The 14,941-nt window shown below is 49.1% G+C and overlaps 1 protein-coding gene across 3 annotated transcripts; it reads left to right on the top strand.

The window, feature by feature from the left end:
- On the top strand, positions 1-14,721 carry AFMID (arylformamidase). Of its 3 annotated transcripts, none has more exons than XM_019735671.2 (11): positions 1-155; positions 1,680-1,770; positions 9,776-9,880; positions 9,965-10,013; positions 11,058-11,143; positions 11,238-11,310; positions 11,500-11,597; positions 11,884-11,962; positions 12,062-12,203; positions 12,423-12,527; positions 14,293-14,721. In XM_019735671.2, the coding sequence occupies exons 1-11, from the start codon at positions 96-98 to the stop codon at positions 14,323-14,325; spliced, it is 921 nt and encodes a 306-aa protein (XP_019591230.2). In that variant the 5' UTR covers positions 1-95; the 3' UTR covers positions 14,326-14,721. The 3 variants fall into 3 exon arrangements, with proteins under 3 accessions (XP_019591230.2, XP_019591228.2, XP_074176798.1); XM_019735669.2 differs by lacking the exon at positions 14,293-14,721 and adding an exon at positions 12,647-12,862; XM_074320697.1 differs by lacking the exon at positions 12,423-12,527 and having other exon boundaries at positions 14,293-14,472.
- Positions 14,722-14,941: the final 220 nt, after the last annotated feature.

The raw sequence follows: 14,941 nt of genomic DNA on the forward strand, positions 1-14,941 counted from the left end.
AATCTCGCTCCGGGGGCGGTGCCTGAGCATCGCCCCGCCCCCTACGTCCCCTATAAGTACGCGGGGCGTGTGCCCCTCTGGTTGTGGACCGCGAGATGGGTGACCCTGCTGAGCTTCGCAAAGGCGAGGCTCCCTGGAAGAAGCTGTCTAAAGAGGTAGGTGGATTGCAGGGAGAGGCTGGGGCTGAGGAGCACAGCTCAGGGATTAGGGGGCAGCGCCAAGAAGGAAGCCCAGACGCTCCTGTGGTCGTGGATGAGCGGCTACTGTGTGCCAGCAGCTCCCGAAGGCTTTCGCGCTGCGCTTTCACCGCAGGCGGGATTTTGTGAGCCTGATTTTAAGGGCAGAGAAAACTGAAGCCCTGACTACGTTAATATCCATAAGCCCACCGGAGTTGGGGCCGAAGTTCCCCACCTGAGCCTGACGTTATGCAATGTGTATGGAGGATGTACCAGATGCGCAAAGATACGGAAAGGCTGGTGCTTACTGTGGGGTGGTTGTGAGGGCTAGAAGCAACATATGAAAGCACTTGTTATGACGGTCATTCAGTTATAGTTTCCTAACTAGTCCTGCACTGGAGGCCTTGTCTCTTTTTCTGGTTATGGACACATCTGAGACTCTGATGGAAGTTGTGGGTACTGCCCCTAAGAAATCCTATTCTGTCTGCCTGTCTCTCTGTCTCTCTCGCGCTCTGTCTTTGTCTCTCACACACATACACACACACCTGCAATATCAGAGGACTCTCAGAAATCCATTGCAATAGCATTACCAAATGATAGCAAGAAAGATGATAGCCACAGAGTGAGCCATCCTACAAGTAATGACACTGACAGGTACAGAGGGTCCTGACCCAGAGAGCCCTGGCCACGAGAAGCGCTGTTCAACAAGAAGTACCCACATTTGAATGGTTGGCTTTACTTCATTTACATGCTTTGTCTTTTAATCTTGTGAGGCTGCTGTTATTATGCCCAGTGTGTAGATGAGGGAACAGACCCAGAGACTGTGAGTTGCCCAGGGTAAGACACCTTAGTAAGTGGCAGAGCTTGGATGGCACTCAGCCCACATGACTCCGGAGCCCAAGACCTTTCCACGAGGCCATCTTGCCTTCAAATTCCCCACTCCAGGCTTCACCTGTTCTTTGCCTTCTAGCCCTGTCTCCGGAACCTTATCCCTTGTTATGTTCTGCGTTAGCTCTGAACATCTTAGCCTGACATCGAGCCCCAGCTTCCCAGCCTCACCCCTGCGTTTTAGCAATCTGGCAGGTCAGCGTTTCCAACACTTCCATTTCTCCCATGCTCTCTCTGTGCTTTTGATTGTGCTGTGTCCTCCCCCAGTCACAACTGTACCCTCTCCAGGGGTCAGCTCCACGTCCACCCCACCGCAGCTCCCTGGCCGCCCGTGGGCTTAGTGCTATAGGAGTGGTGCTTATGGTAGCATTAATTGGGATGTGTTTATGGGACCTCATCTCCCTTTTAAGTCTGCGATGTTGTATCTGATTAATTAGTGGGAGGATAGTGGGGATGGGTTGCCAGGCTGGAAACTGGAGGGCCTTTGAATTTGAGAGCCTGAGAATACCGGTCAGGGGGCTTCTTGAGACAGAAGAGCTTCCAAGAATGTGTGTGTGGCGGGCTCACTCTGTCTGGAGAACAGGTCTTATGGAGCCTTGTGTCTGTATCCCATAGGAGTTGGAGCGTCAGTACACCCCCAGCACATGGGTCGTCCGACTGGGAGCAGAGGAAGCCCTGAGGACCTACTCACAGACCGGAAACGAGGGTACTGGGGACCTCTCTGTGGCCGCTTTGGGTGGGCTTTAGCATGTGGCAGTGGTTCAGAATGCTGGGGGAGGGGTGGAGCCGCACAGCCCCAGCTCTTGGGGCATTCCCAAAGCCCAGGCACTGGGGACAGGGCCAGGTGCCAGGGAGCCCTCGCTACAGAACCACTGGAGTCAGGGGAGGCCCAGTCAACCATGCCTCGGTTCCCCTCCTGCTCTGCCAATAGTACCCAGGCCTAACGGCCACATGGCACAGTGCACAGGGAGGTGGAGTGAAAAAAGCAAGGCCTCCCACTGGACTGCTGCACGTGGGATGTTGTTGCTGTTTATACAAACGGTGAAGACCAGGGCTTGGGATCTTGTAAGTTAGTGAAGTGTTAAGGTTAATTCCCACCTCTGCCGTGTGTCTCCAGAATGTTGTAGTGATTTTAACCCTCGGAGGAGCATTTGTGCTGGGCTGGGGAAGCAGTCTCCATGGGGGGAAGTGTTAGTGAGGAGGAAGCCAGCCTCTCCCTTCAGTCGGGAAAACCGGATGTTGGCAAATCACCTTTGTTTCAGCAGACTGAACAGAGCTCCTGGGGTTGGTGGTTCTCTAACTCAGCTGGAGGAACAGGCTTGTGGGGGCTTATTCCAGCACATTCCTGCACCCACTCTGTGCGGTGGATCTGTGTCCCGGCTCGCCAGAGTCCCCTTCTGCACCCAGCTCTGTGCCAAATACACCTCTGCTCGCTCAATAAATATTTGAGTGTGAAGGGACACTCAGTGAGTTTGTAGAAAACATGTTTATCTTCCTGGTTGAGAAAGGGAGTCACGAGTAAGAAGCAGGGGCTAAGAAGAGGGTGCTGCCTGGCCCTTGGGGACTCTAGTAATGGCTCTCGATAAGCCCTGTGGTCAGCTTTACGTTCACATTCCGCCTCCCTTCCTTTTCTCCCTGCCCCAGCTGGCCCATGTCATAGACAAAGACCATCTTCATTAGGGCCATGCGTGTGCTGGGGTGGCGCTTGTCTCTATTTAAAATGCTGACATTTTGTTCATCGTGGGCTTTTTGGCATTAATTTTGATTGAAAAAAATATGTATCACATTTCAATATTATTGTTCTCTGCATTGGTCACTTCAGGCTTCCAATAACAAAATGCCATCGACTGAGTGGCTTAAACAATAGGAATCTATTTCTCACAATTCTGCAGGCTGAGAAGTCCGAGATGAAGGTGCCAGCCGATTTGGTTCCCTGGGGAGGGCCCTCTCCCTGTGTCCTCGCATGGCAGAGAGCGAGGGAGAGCTGTGGTCTTTCTTCCTCTTATTACAGACCACTGATCCCATCATGAGAGCTCCACCTCCTAGAGGTCCCACCACCAAATACCATCGTATGGGGGGGGGTAGGGCTTCAGCATGTGAATTTGGGGGGAGACGCAAACATTTGGCCCATAGCAATCTTCATTACTGAGTTTTTGGTGCCACCTCACTCACCTCCCCTTAGTCCAGGCCCTGCTTAATGAGGTTAAATAACTTACCTGAGCTCACACAGCTAGTGATGGTCGCCACTTCCCCTAGTGGAGCTTCCTGGTAAGTGGAGCAGGCTGACGGGTGGGGGTGGGGGTGGGAAGGACAATCAGTCAGTGTGACTGAGTGAGCGCCAGCTGGCCTCTGGTGGTGGGGTTCCCAAGACCTCATCAGTGCCACCTGTAAACTTGGAGATTGCCTCGTTAGAATCAAACTCACAGGAGACGGCAAAACACAGCAAAGGGATGATGTCAAGTAGAAAAAATGAAAGATAAAGTCTCCTGCCAACCCAGACAGAAAACCTCTCCACAAAGAGAAAGCAAACATGTTTTATTATTGGGTAACGATTAAACCAAACTGCGATGCACATCGCAGGCAAGCAGCTGGACATTGCAGCACTGGCAAGAAATCTCACCCTTTAATCCAGCCGGGCCGCGTGACTGACAGCCTCTGCGGCCTCCCACGGCACATCCTGCCTTCACAGGCTGCAAGATTGGGCTTGTCCCTCTGCACCAGAAAAATGAAAAGCAAAAAAGAGGCACACAAAATACGAGTCCCAATTTTGTTTTGTTGCGCAGAACATAAAATTTAACCATTTTAACCCTTCATTAGCATCTAGCACATTCACAAGGTTGTAAACCATCACCTCTAGTTTCAAAGCATTTTCATCCCAGAAATAAAACCCTTACCCATTAAGCAGTCACTCCCATCCCCCCACCCCCAGACCCTGGCAAGCACTAACTGCTTTCTGTCTCTGTGGATTTGCCTATTCTGGATGTTGCATATAAATGGAATCACACATACGTGGCCATTTTGTGTCAGGCTTCTTATCACTGAGCGTGGAGGTCCATCCGTGTTGTCGTGTGTGTCAGAACTTCATGCCTTTTTACGGTCAAGTAATATCCAATGATATGGACATACCACATTCTGTTTCCTCACTCATTCGTTGATGGACATTTGGGCTGGTTCCACCTTCTGGCGATTGTGAATAGTGCTTCTATGAACATTCATGTACAAGTTTTTGCTTGAAAGTCCTAATTTCTTATTATTAAGTTCAATGGACAAAGCCGTTCTAGCCAAACTGCATATATTCTTTCTTTTTTTTCCCCCTTTTATTATTGGGGAATATTGGGGAACAGTGTGTTTTTCCAGGATGTCAAGTTGTTTTTACAATCTAGCTGTGGAGGGCACAGCTCACTGGCCCATGTGGGACTCGAACAGGCGACCTTGGTATTAAGAGCTCTTGCTCTAACTAACTGAGCCATCTGGTCGCCCAGACTGCATATATTCTAAAAGCTTACTTTCTCCTTAGGCACTTGGCTTGTCATGGACCAGTAGCAAATAGTGTAGGGCTCCCAGTATCCACAGACCACACTCTAAGTAGCCCCGGTCTGCACTGTCTGTGTTTGGCTATTTTCAGGTAATGATTTCTTTTCTTTCTTTTTCTTTTTTTTTTTTTTTTTAAGGAGGGCGCAGCTCACAGTGGCCCATGCAGGGATCAAACTGGCAGCCTTGGTGCTGCAAGCACCACACTCTAACCAACTGAGCTAACTGGCCACCCCTGGTAATGATTGTTTTCTTAGTGCAAAAGGAGCCTAGATTTACTGGAAGATTTTAAAATAAGGTCATCAATAATTCTGCCAGCCATTGTTAACTAGAGGGGGCAGATGGGCCCGGCCTTCTCTTAGATGGAAGCTTCTGTATGTAGCAGACCCTTGGTCTTCAGCCTTCCGTGGTTGTGGCAGGTCTCCCTGCCTCACACTTGCATTGGTCTCTAGGAGCTCTGGCCCCTGCTTCCCCTAATTGCTCCAACATGATGCACAGTTGGGTCCATGGACTGGGCTTCCAGGGCCTGGAGCTTCTATCTGTTAAGAGTTTTGACACTTTGGGTTGTGAATAATAGAAGCTCCATTTTTGCTTTAATCAGAAAAGGAAGTCTGTGATAAGGTCTCATTGACACGCTCCTGTGTTCCTGCCCTTGGGTATTCACTCTCTGAGAGGAGGCCGTGGGTCACCTCATTCTCTGTCCCTGCACCCAGCTGCCTGCCACCAACCCCTGGGCCACTTCCTACAGAGAGGCAATGTCTCCTTCTCAGGGTTAGTTGAGTTTTTTTAATATCTGAGGGAGGGAGACTTGTGCATGAGAATGCACACCTATGGCTGCTTGGTTTTAGTCACTCTTCAGTTTAGATACTTTCCTAGTTTGGGCACATCAATCTAGTCAGCTCACGTATCCTTTAAGAACTCTTGTGTTAATTGAATCACTCCCTTTTGAGGAACCCACTCTGTTGGTGAACCTGTCAGGTGGGAGGGTAAACCCCCACGGAGGGCAGTGGGCGGTGGCCTCAAAATGACAAATGCCTTTATACCTTTGATCCAAAAATTTTACTGCTGAGAGCACTTCCTAGAGACCCTTGCAAGCTGGTGCAAGAATGTGTGTACAAGGCTCTTCAGGGCAGGGTTGTTTGTGATAGCAAAGCCAAGATGCCTCTCAGCAGTTATTTCATCATTTATTAATCCATTCAGTGAATATTTATTGGGTGCCTAACATGTGCTGGTCACTCATCTATGTGCATGGGTTATCAGTGAGCCAAAGAGACAGCCCCCCACCCATGTATCATTGTGGTTCCGGGGGGGAGGGAGGTGATAGATAATGAATAAGGAATAAGTAAGTGTCAGTGTGATATAAGAGCAAGTACTACAGGCGATATGGAGCATGTGAGGGGGGTGGCGGAGGGTGGGGTGTGAGGGTCACCCCTTGGAGAAGGTGTGCAGGGGAGAGTTGATTCTGCAGGGCCCCAGGGCCATTGGGGGGGTGTAGGAGCTGCTGTGAATTGAATGTTTGTATCCCCCTGTCATGCGGGAGACCCTGCTCGCTGCGCCATTTGTCGTGCTGGGCGGCCTGTGGGGTCTCTGGTCCCGCTCCCCATACAAGAACGCAGGATATGGTGAGGCCAAAAAGGAACACCCACGGAGCCATAGGTAGGGGAGTCATACCACTATATTCTCTCTGGCGGCACTATACTCTCACTGGAGGCTGGATCCACACTGTCCGCAAACCGCCATCCAGGCTTGCCAGCCCAGCCGCCATCTTCTTGCTAGCCCCCATTCTTCTTCTCTTCTCTTTCTGCTAGCGTAGCCACAGCAGTTATATTAGTGGCCAATGGCTCACTGGTTACAGCTGACGGCCAACCAGCCACAGCTGATGGCCATACAATCACAGTTGATGGCAATTTACTACCTGAGCCAGCACCTGTCTATGTGAGGCCTAGAGCCTGGAAACTACTTTCTGGGGCTCTGCCCCCACACCTCCCAAATTCACATATGGAAGCCCTGCCCCCCAGTGTGGCTGTATTTGGAGATACGGCCTCTAAGGAGGTAATTAAGGCTAAATGAGATCACCGGCCTGGGGCCCTGATCCAGGAGGATTCTTGGAAGAGGCACCAGCCAGAGAGCTTGCCTCCACAGAGACGAGCCACGTGAGCACATAGCGGGAAGCGGCAGTGTAGAACCCAAGGTGAGGGCCCCCACCAGACACCACCTCTGCTGGCACCTTCCTCTTGGCCTTTCAGTCTCCAGAAGTGTGAGACATGACTGTCTGTGGTCTAAGCCGCCCACTCAATGATATTTGTTAAGGCAGCTGGAGCTAAGACAGGAGTCCCCCTACAGAAGGGGGGCGTCCTGGTGAACGCAGGAGAGCAGAGGGGAGTTGCTGCCTTCCAGGGGAGAAGTGAAGGGAATCCAGGGTGGTCTCAGTGGGGGTGGGGAGGAAACAGGGTTCAGGATAAACTGGGGGAGGGAGAGCCAAGAGAATCTCCTGATAATCTGGATTGGTTTGTTTGTCCTAAGCAACTGGTGTGACTGGTTAAATAAATTAAGGTGCAGCCATAGGATGGAATACTAAGTAACTGTTCTAAAAAAAGAAAAGAATGAGGACGCTGTGTACTGACTGGGAAAGCTCTCGGAGAAATTTTAAGTGCAACTGGCAGGGCAGAAATGTATTTAATTTGCTGTCATTCGGATTAAAGGCAGGGAGATTCTATATCCGCATTGATAACGGTCATCACCTAGGCGGGGGACAAGGGAACTAGGGGATGGGGGGGACATTCACTGAAAAGCCTTTTACGTATTTTTTTTAACCATGTAAACATATAATTTCTTCATAGGAAACATTAATGGCATTCACTTATTTTTTGAATTGATGGTCAGTTAACTCGTAACTTTCACAGATTAAATTCCTCTAAACATTTAAACACAATTTACAAAATGTGATTAAATTCTTAAGGAACACTTGAGCTTAGAATCACAAATGCAATATATTTGATTCACTTAACAAAGTCTTGTGGTTCTGGGCCAGCCTGGTGGCTCAGGCAGTTGGAGCTCCATGCTCCTAACTCCGAAGGCTGCCGGTTTGATTCCCACATGGGCCAGTGGGCTCTCAACCACAAGGTTGCCGGTTCAATTCCTCAACTTCCGCAAGGGATGGTGGGCTGTGCCCCCTGCAACTAGCAACAGCAACTGGACCTGGAGCTGAGCTGCACCCTCCACAACTAAGATTGAAAGGACAACAACTTGACTGGAAAAAAGTCCTGGAAGTTCACACTGTTCCCCAGTAAAGTCCTGTTCCCCTTCCCCAATAAAATCTTACAAAAAAAAAAGTCTTGTGGTTCTAATCATTTGAAAGTCATCTGTTTACTAACAGGTCGATTCTGTTTCACAAGTCCTTCAGAGTAGTCTGTGTCCAGCGTGGCACATGGACACACGTGGAGCCTGTTTTGTTCTGGTGGTTAGATCCCTGCAGAAGTCACACACCAGGTTCTCTGCGCAGATGGTCGCTTAAAGCTTCCGGAGATAGGACATCTCCCTCTTCCATGGGAGAGGGAGTGGGGACCCATAAAACATAGCCTTCCCTGGCTTACTGACTCCCAGGGTCAGTGACATGGTCAGTGATGGCAAAACTGGTTTTGCAGCCACTTTGCCCCGGCTTTGGCACATGAGAAATTTAGCATCTACCATCATTTTTATTTCTCTTGGCTTTGAGCAGCCCAGCTGAAATGAAAACAGCCCGTTTTAAGTTTTATGCATACTTGTGTAAACACAGTTATGCAAACTATCTTCACCTACCAAGTTGGCCTCTTCTGGAGTTGCAGACTCACCCCAGGGGAGCACTGTTTTCTTTGGGGGCCCACTGTGGCCACCAAGTTTGGTGTCCTGGGGGCCTCCAGGAGCAGATACCCCAAGTTGCAGGTCTCTTCCCACCAATTTTCAATATCAGAAAGATGGCATCAATCATGCTTGGTATATTTTTCCTCTTCCTTACTGTCTGTGACATTTGTGTAATGTATTTTCTCTCTACATCATGAAATACTCTTCAGTTTTTCCTTTTTGATTAGTGCATTTTGGGTCCTTTTTATTCAATCTTTGCCTGTTCCAAGGTCATGAGGATCCCCTACTTTCTTTTCTAAAAGCTTTATTGTCTTGTCTTTCACATGTATATCTGTAGTCTATCTGGAATTGATCTGGCATGGTATGAGGTAGGGATTAAGAAACTTTTTTTTCCATTTGCATATTCAATTGACCCAACACTGCTTATTAAAATATTTATTTATTACACAATTTTCTTTTTCACACAGTTTTAAGTGCTTACCATGTATCAAGTCCTGGGTGTACAGAGGTGGGCCAAGCCCTCGTCTTCACAGAGCTTATGTTCAAGTGAGGGCAACAGACAGACAGTAAGCAAGATAAAAAACCATATCAAGGATAATGAATGCTGGGATAAACAATAAAGCAGAGAGGGGATATACGATAATGCAATTCACCAGTCTTCTGTTACAGGTCACATGGGCTGTGACCAATGCTTTGCCATTGTAAGTAGCATTACCATGGGCATCTTTAAAACAAGTCCTTGGGAATATTTCTGATTACTGTTATAATAAATATATGGATGAAGACTTATGTATCAAAGAATATGATCTTCTTGGGTTTTGACACGTATTTCCAAGTTGCCCTCCAGAAGGTCTTACCAATTTACACTGTCTAGTGCCCGGTGTTGGAGAGATTTAAGCGGCCTGGATTTCTGTGATTGTTGGGGAAGCAGTGAGGGGCATTTCTACATTGCTTCTGGGTCCTGTCCACCCAGAGAACTGCCTTTCTCTGACCCTGTGTGGTAGGGAGAACAAGGCAGAATGCCTGCCACATTTTTTTTTTTTTTTTTTTTTTACTTTCATGTATATGCTCTGCACATAAACATGTTTACTTTCACTTTACTCTTTTTCCCTGCCTTCTTCCATCTCACCCCCCCCCCCCACTCTGGTTCAAGCCGTTGTTTCTCAGTCTAGTTGTGTAGGACACAGCTCCCTGGCCCATGCTGGTATTCTGAGCCTTGCGCTGGAGCTGACTGGTCAACCCAAAGGGGCTTTCAGCAAAAAGGGTGCTACCTGAAATGAAATAGGAATTGCTGCTGCCTGAGGTTGTGCTGACAGCGACTTGTCTGTTTCCCGAGATAGCCACCAAGAAGGCCCGGGCCACCAGGAGGAGCCTGCTGGATGTCCGCTATGGAGACGGCGAAGCGGAGAAACTGGACATCTACTTTCCTGAGAAAGTGTCTGAAGGTGAGTGGAAGGAGATGGTGGTCCCGCAGCAGAGCTCAGCTGGCACCCTGCCTCAGCCCGGGCACCCTGTGTTTTGTCTTACAGCCCTGCCTTTCTGTGTGTTTCTTCATGGAGGAAACTGGCAGAGTGGAAGGTGAGCCAGGAAATTCGGATGACTAGAGACAGGCAGGTTCATCTTTTCCTGGCCTATGAGTATCTGAGGGCTGCTGCAGCAAGTGACCACAAACTAGGGTGCTTACAACTACAGAAATGTGTTCTGTCACAGCTCTGGAGGCTGGAAGTCTGACGTCAAGGTGTCAGCAGCCCGCGCTCCCCTCAGAGGCTCTAGGGCAGAACCTGTTCTTGCCTCTTCCAGCTTCTGGTGGTTCTAGGTCTTCCTTGGCTGTGGCTGCGTCACTCAGATCTCAGCCTTCCTCTTTACATGGCCTCTCTGTCTGCTTCTCAAATCTCCCTCTGTTTTCTCTTATAATAGCCCCCGTCATTGGATTTAGGGCCCATTCTAAATCCAGGATGATCTCAAGATTCTTAATTACACCTGCATAGACCTTATTTCCAAATAAGGTCACATTTGAGGGTACTGGGGGTTAGGATGTGGACGTATCTTTTGGGGGGACACTGTTCAACCCACTATATCGAGTGAGAAGCATGTTCAGTCCCCTCTGCCAGCAAAGACATGGCACCATCCCAGGTTGCTCCGCACTGAGTGCTTTCCCAGGACATGGGCCTTTTGGTGATAAAAACGAGAAAGTCTTGGGAAAACGAGGACAGATGGTCATCCCAAGATAAGCAGAGAGGCACTTAGGGTCTTCCAGGACACTGTGCTCCCTAGGACCTTACTAAGGAGGGATCTGAGGTGGGATCTCCCCACTCAAGCATTCATGTTACTAGACATTTTTTGCACCTTATCCTTAGTCAGGTGACGCTCTACGTGTCTGATCTTCAATTCTCCAAACCAGCACCTAAGAGAAGTATAATTGTCTCAATTTTACAGATGAGGAAACCAGGCTTAGAGGTTAAATAAAATCCCCAAGGTCCTGTAGCTAGCATGTAATGTGGCAGGAAGTCTACCTTCTTCTCACTACCACCCGGGGTCAGAGGAAGGCGATGGTACTCTGGGTGGACAGGACCCAGAAGCAGTGTAGCTGGCTAAGTTGCACGTCTTTGTCTCTTTCTGCAGTAAAGACGCGTCGGCCTTCATGGTGAACCCACTGACAGCACAGGGCGTGACCGTGGTGGTAGTGGGTTATGCTATTGCCCCCAAAGGTAATTAGGGTGGTCTTGCAGCTTCGAGGGCTGATGGGCTTTGGTGGGGAGCGAGCCCCTGCTGGAGCCGAGCCAGCTCATGCTTTCTGTGCAGGTACCTTGGACCAGATGGTAGACCAAGTGACCCGGAGCATCGTGTTTGTCCAGAAGCAGTATCCGCGCAATGAGTAAGTATGACTGCAGGGTTTCTCTTTGTCAGGCAATGCTGGGTGGGAGGACCATGGGTGTAGCCCCTTGAATGCAGCCTAGCTACCCTTCTGGCCTGTGGAGCAGAAGGCAAATTGGGACTCCTTGATACTGGCCTGATGCTTTGGGGAAACCATGCAAATCTGGCTCTCTGCTCTGGCCCATTCCAGGGGAATTTACCTGTCTGGACACTCAGCTGGGGCCCACCTGGCCGCAATGATGCTCCTGGCCAATTGGACCAAGCATGGAGTCACCCCCAACCTCAAAGGTTTCCATGGATGGGCACTGCAGTCTGGCCGGGCAGCCTCCACCCTCTCATATTGGGCCTGGAGGTCTGCACTAGCTGCTCAAAATCCGAACAACCATGAGTGGTTCGACCTGGGGGTATTGAGCCCCACGAGCAGGGCCTACTGTGCTTCTTCTCTGCCTCCTACCCTGGTCTGGCCCCACTGGCCCTGGAGCCTGGGTTGGCCGCATCTTGCCCACTTGGTGCCTGCCTGAGGCCTGGTCTGGGTGGTGCCGCCTGGCCCTCTGACTGTTCTTCACCTTCACAGGCTTTTTCCTGGTAAGCGGGATATACGACCTGGAGCCCATCATGCACACGTCTGTGAATGACCCTCTCCTCCTGACCCTGTGAGTCATTCCCCTCATCTCCCCCAGGCTGGCCTGGAGCCTTCCAGGAGGGCCCGGGGTGAGGCTTCTCTCTGTCCTCACCCACCTGTGCTGCACCAGGGAGGATGCTCAGAGGAACAGCCCACAGCGCCTCCTGGAGGCGGGCCTAACGCAGCCCGTGGATCCCGCCTGCCACATCCTGGTGACTGTGGGCCACCACGACAGCCCTGAATTCCACCGCCAGTCCAGAGAGTTTTATCAGGTACGCCGAGCACTCTGATTTTGACCTAAGGTAATCTCATCATCTTCCTCTTTTTTCACCAAAATAAAACCCCAAGACCATGAGCCATGTAGTCAACAAAGACCATGAGCCATCTATTCAAATACTAGTGACCCCTGGTGTGTGCCAAGCGCTGTGTGAGAGCCCTTCTCTCCTCTCCTGCACCCTCATGTTTCCTCTTCCCTCGTTGCTCCTACACAGACGCTGTGCAGGGCAGGGTGGAAAGCCTCGTTTAAAGAAGTGCACGATGTGGATCACTTCGAAATCATTTGGAAACTGACCCAGCCAGACTACGTGCTCACCCAGGTGGGGTGTGCGTCCCTTCACCGTGGACAGCATGGGTCCTGTTATAGCCCTGACACATAAGGAGCCTTGGGTAGGCGGGGAGCACAGTGGAACCTCCGCCCTGGTTTTTTGGCATCCAGGAGGTTGGGGGACCTGACAATAGGAATCGAGTGCCCCACTTGCTTCCTGTACTTCACCTCCCTCCGAAATAGCCCCAGGTGATTTGCAGGGTCTGGTCCTGGACACACAGGTAGGATCTGTAGGGGGCTGTAGATGGGGAGAGGCAGGTATGACATAGTATTCGCCTGTCTGTGGCTCAGCATAAAGCAAAACCAACTCCATACAGGAAAGGATGGGTGGATTTGGTGGGTAAATGTTCATGACAATTTTAATATGGAAAATCCTTGTAAAAATCAAAGGATAAATTGGGGAAAATGTGCCACCGATCTGGCAGATACAGAGTTACCATTTGTTTTTTGTTTTTTGTTTTTCTTTCTGGGCAGGTAAGCACTCGATTAACTTCACTTTTTAATCAGCTGCCACCTCCACCAGGCTTTTATAGCATTTAGTGTTAATTCATGGAGTTAATATCCTTACTACATATAGAGCCCTTTCAAATCAATAAGAACCGTTCTTATTTCTGTTTAAGAACTGAATAAGTAGAAAAAATGGACAAAGAATAAGAGACCATTTTAAAAGAAATGTAAATAGCCAGTAAATATGGGGGGAGGTTAAAGTGCACTCGTGATCACAGAAATGGAATGTAAACATCTCTCACTGGCAACGTTTGAATTCTCACAATGCCCAGCGCTGGTGAGCAGGCAGTGAGGGAGTCTCCTCCAGGTCTGCTCCTGGCAGCACACGCTGGCCTGACAGTTCGGGAGCCCAGTCTGGCAATGTGGACCCAAACCACTGACCCAGTAATTCTGCTGCGTGGACTCTGTCTTCAGGATAGTCACAGGAAACACACAAGGACAGTCTCCACAATTTTATTAATGTTCAAACCTTGGCAGCGACCTAAATGCCCAGGGAGGTTAAATTATGGTCGAATCAGGTGACAAAATGAAGTTTGTGAAAATTGGTTAGGACATGTCACGTTGATTCAGATGTGAGAGCAGAAACAAGAAACAGCAGAGCCAGCAAATTCTTCCTTTCAAATACTCAGACAGCTGGACCTTTGGAGGCATATAGATGCCTAGGAAAAGAAAGCCTTTACCACGTGGTGTCATCAGTGCATTTTTGGAAGCTATTTCCATGTTTTCTATTGTGAACATGTATCATTTTTTTTAACTGGGAAGAAAACAAAACACCCATCAATGTCATCTCTTGAGAAACCTAAGAAATAAATATTTTAGCTTTTGGGGGTTTTCTGGTCTCTGACACAACTACTCGACTCTGCTATTCTAGCTCAGAGGCCACCACAGACAATTTTCGTAAACGAATGAACATGGCTGGGTGCCAATAACACTTTACTTACGGATGCTGAAATTTGAATTTTATATAATATTTACATGTTGCGAAACAATATTCTTTTGGGGATTTTTTTCAACCGTTTACAAACTAAAGCCATTCTTGGCTCATGGGTCATACACACATGGGCAGCGGCCAGGAGGTATGTGTACGTAAGGTGGGGAGCTTTGTTGGAACATTTCCTGTGGGAGGTGGGAAAGGACTACGTTTCTCTGAGCATTAATGCAGCCTGTTTCTTTAATCAGATTCCTCCTGAGAGATCCTCACAAGAGCCACTCCAACTCTGGGGCTTTCATATCTTTTCCTTGTGCTGCAGATTATTTTGAAAACAATCTTCCAGGAGTTCTGAAGCCTCCTGAACCTCAACGGGTGTGCACCCGACTTGTTCTCCAAAGAACCTTACCACGTCCCCTTCTCGCCAGCTTCCACTTCTGGGCCTGGTAGCACCTCCATTTGTCCATCTGCCCTGGCAAGAGTCTGTTCTTTCCAGTCTGAGCACCGTACAGGTCTCCACGGCCCTGGCCTGGCCTGGATTGAGCTGCTCCAGAGAGGATCCAGCCCAGGACGACGCCTCTCCCCAAGTTTGGCCCCCCTGCCTGCTGAGAGGTGTGACAAAAATGTCAGCTCCTAACAAGCTTTTTAAAACAGTTGAAAGCAAATCAGAAAAGACTATTGTTTCATGACAGGTGAAAATTATATAAAATTCAAATTTCAGCATCCATAAATAAAGTTGTATTGGAGCCCAGCCATGTTCATTCATTTACAAAGTGTCTGTGGTGGCTTTTGAGCTACAGTGACAGAGTTGGGTAGTTGCATTGGAGACCAGATGGCCCCCAAAGCTAAAATATTTACTATCTGGTTCTTTTCAGGAAAGTTTACTGACTCGTTTGTAAGAGTGTCCCAAACCAGCTTTTCTTCTTTCATTTGCTTCACTCCATTGTCTACTCTTTCCTGGACAACACCTG

Source organism: Rhinolophus sinicus, linkage group LG15, assembly GCF_036562045.2.
Source record: "Rhinolophus sinicus isolate RSC01 linkage group LG15, ASM3656204v1, whole genome shotgun sequence".
NCBI lineage: Eukaryota > Metazoa > Chordata > Mammalia > Chiroptera > Rhinolophidae > Rhinolophus > Rhinolophus sinicus.

Excerpts from the sequence above, each read along its gene's own strand:
- AFMID (XM_019735669.2), top strand. The coding sequence starts at position 96 with ATGGGTGACCCTGCTGAGCTTCGCAAAGGCGAGGCTCCCTGGAAGAAG. Across the intron at positions 9,881-9,964 it reads TCCTGAGAAAGTGTCTGAAG|CCCTGCCTTTCTGTGTGTTT; the intron begins GTGAGTGGAAGG and ends TTTGTCTTACAG. Across the intron at positions 11,311-11,499 it reads AAGCAGTATCCGCGCAATGA|GGGAATTTACCTGTCTGGAC; the intron begins GTAAGTATGACT and ends GGCCCATTCCAG.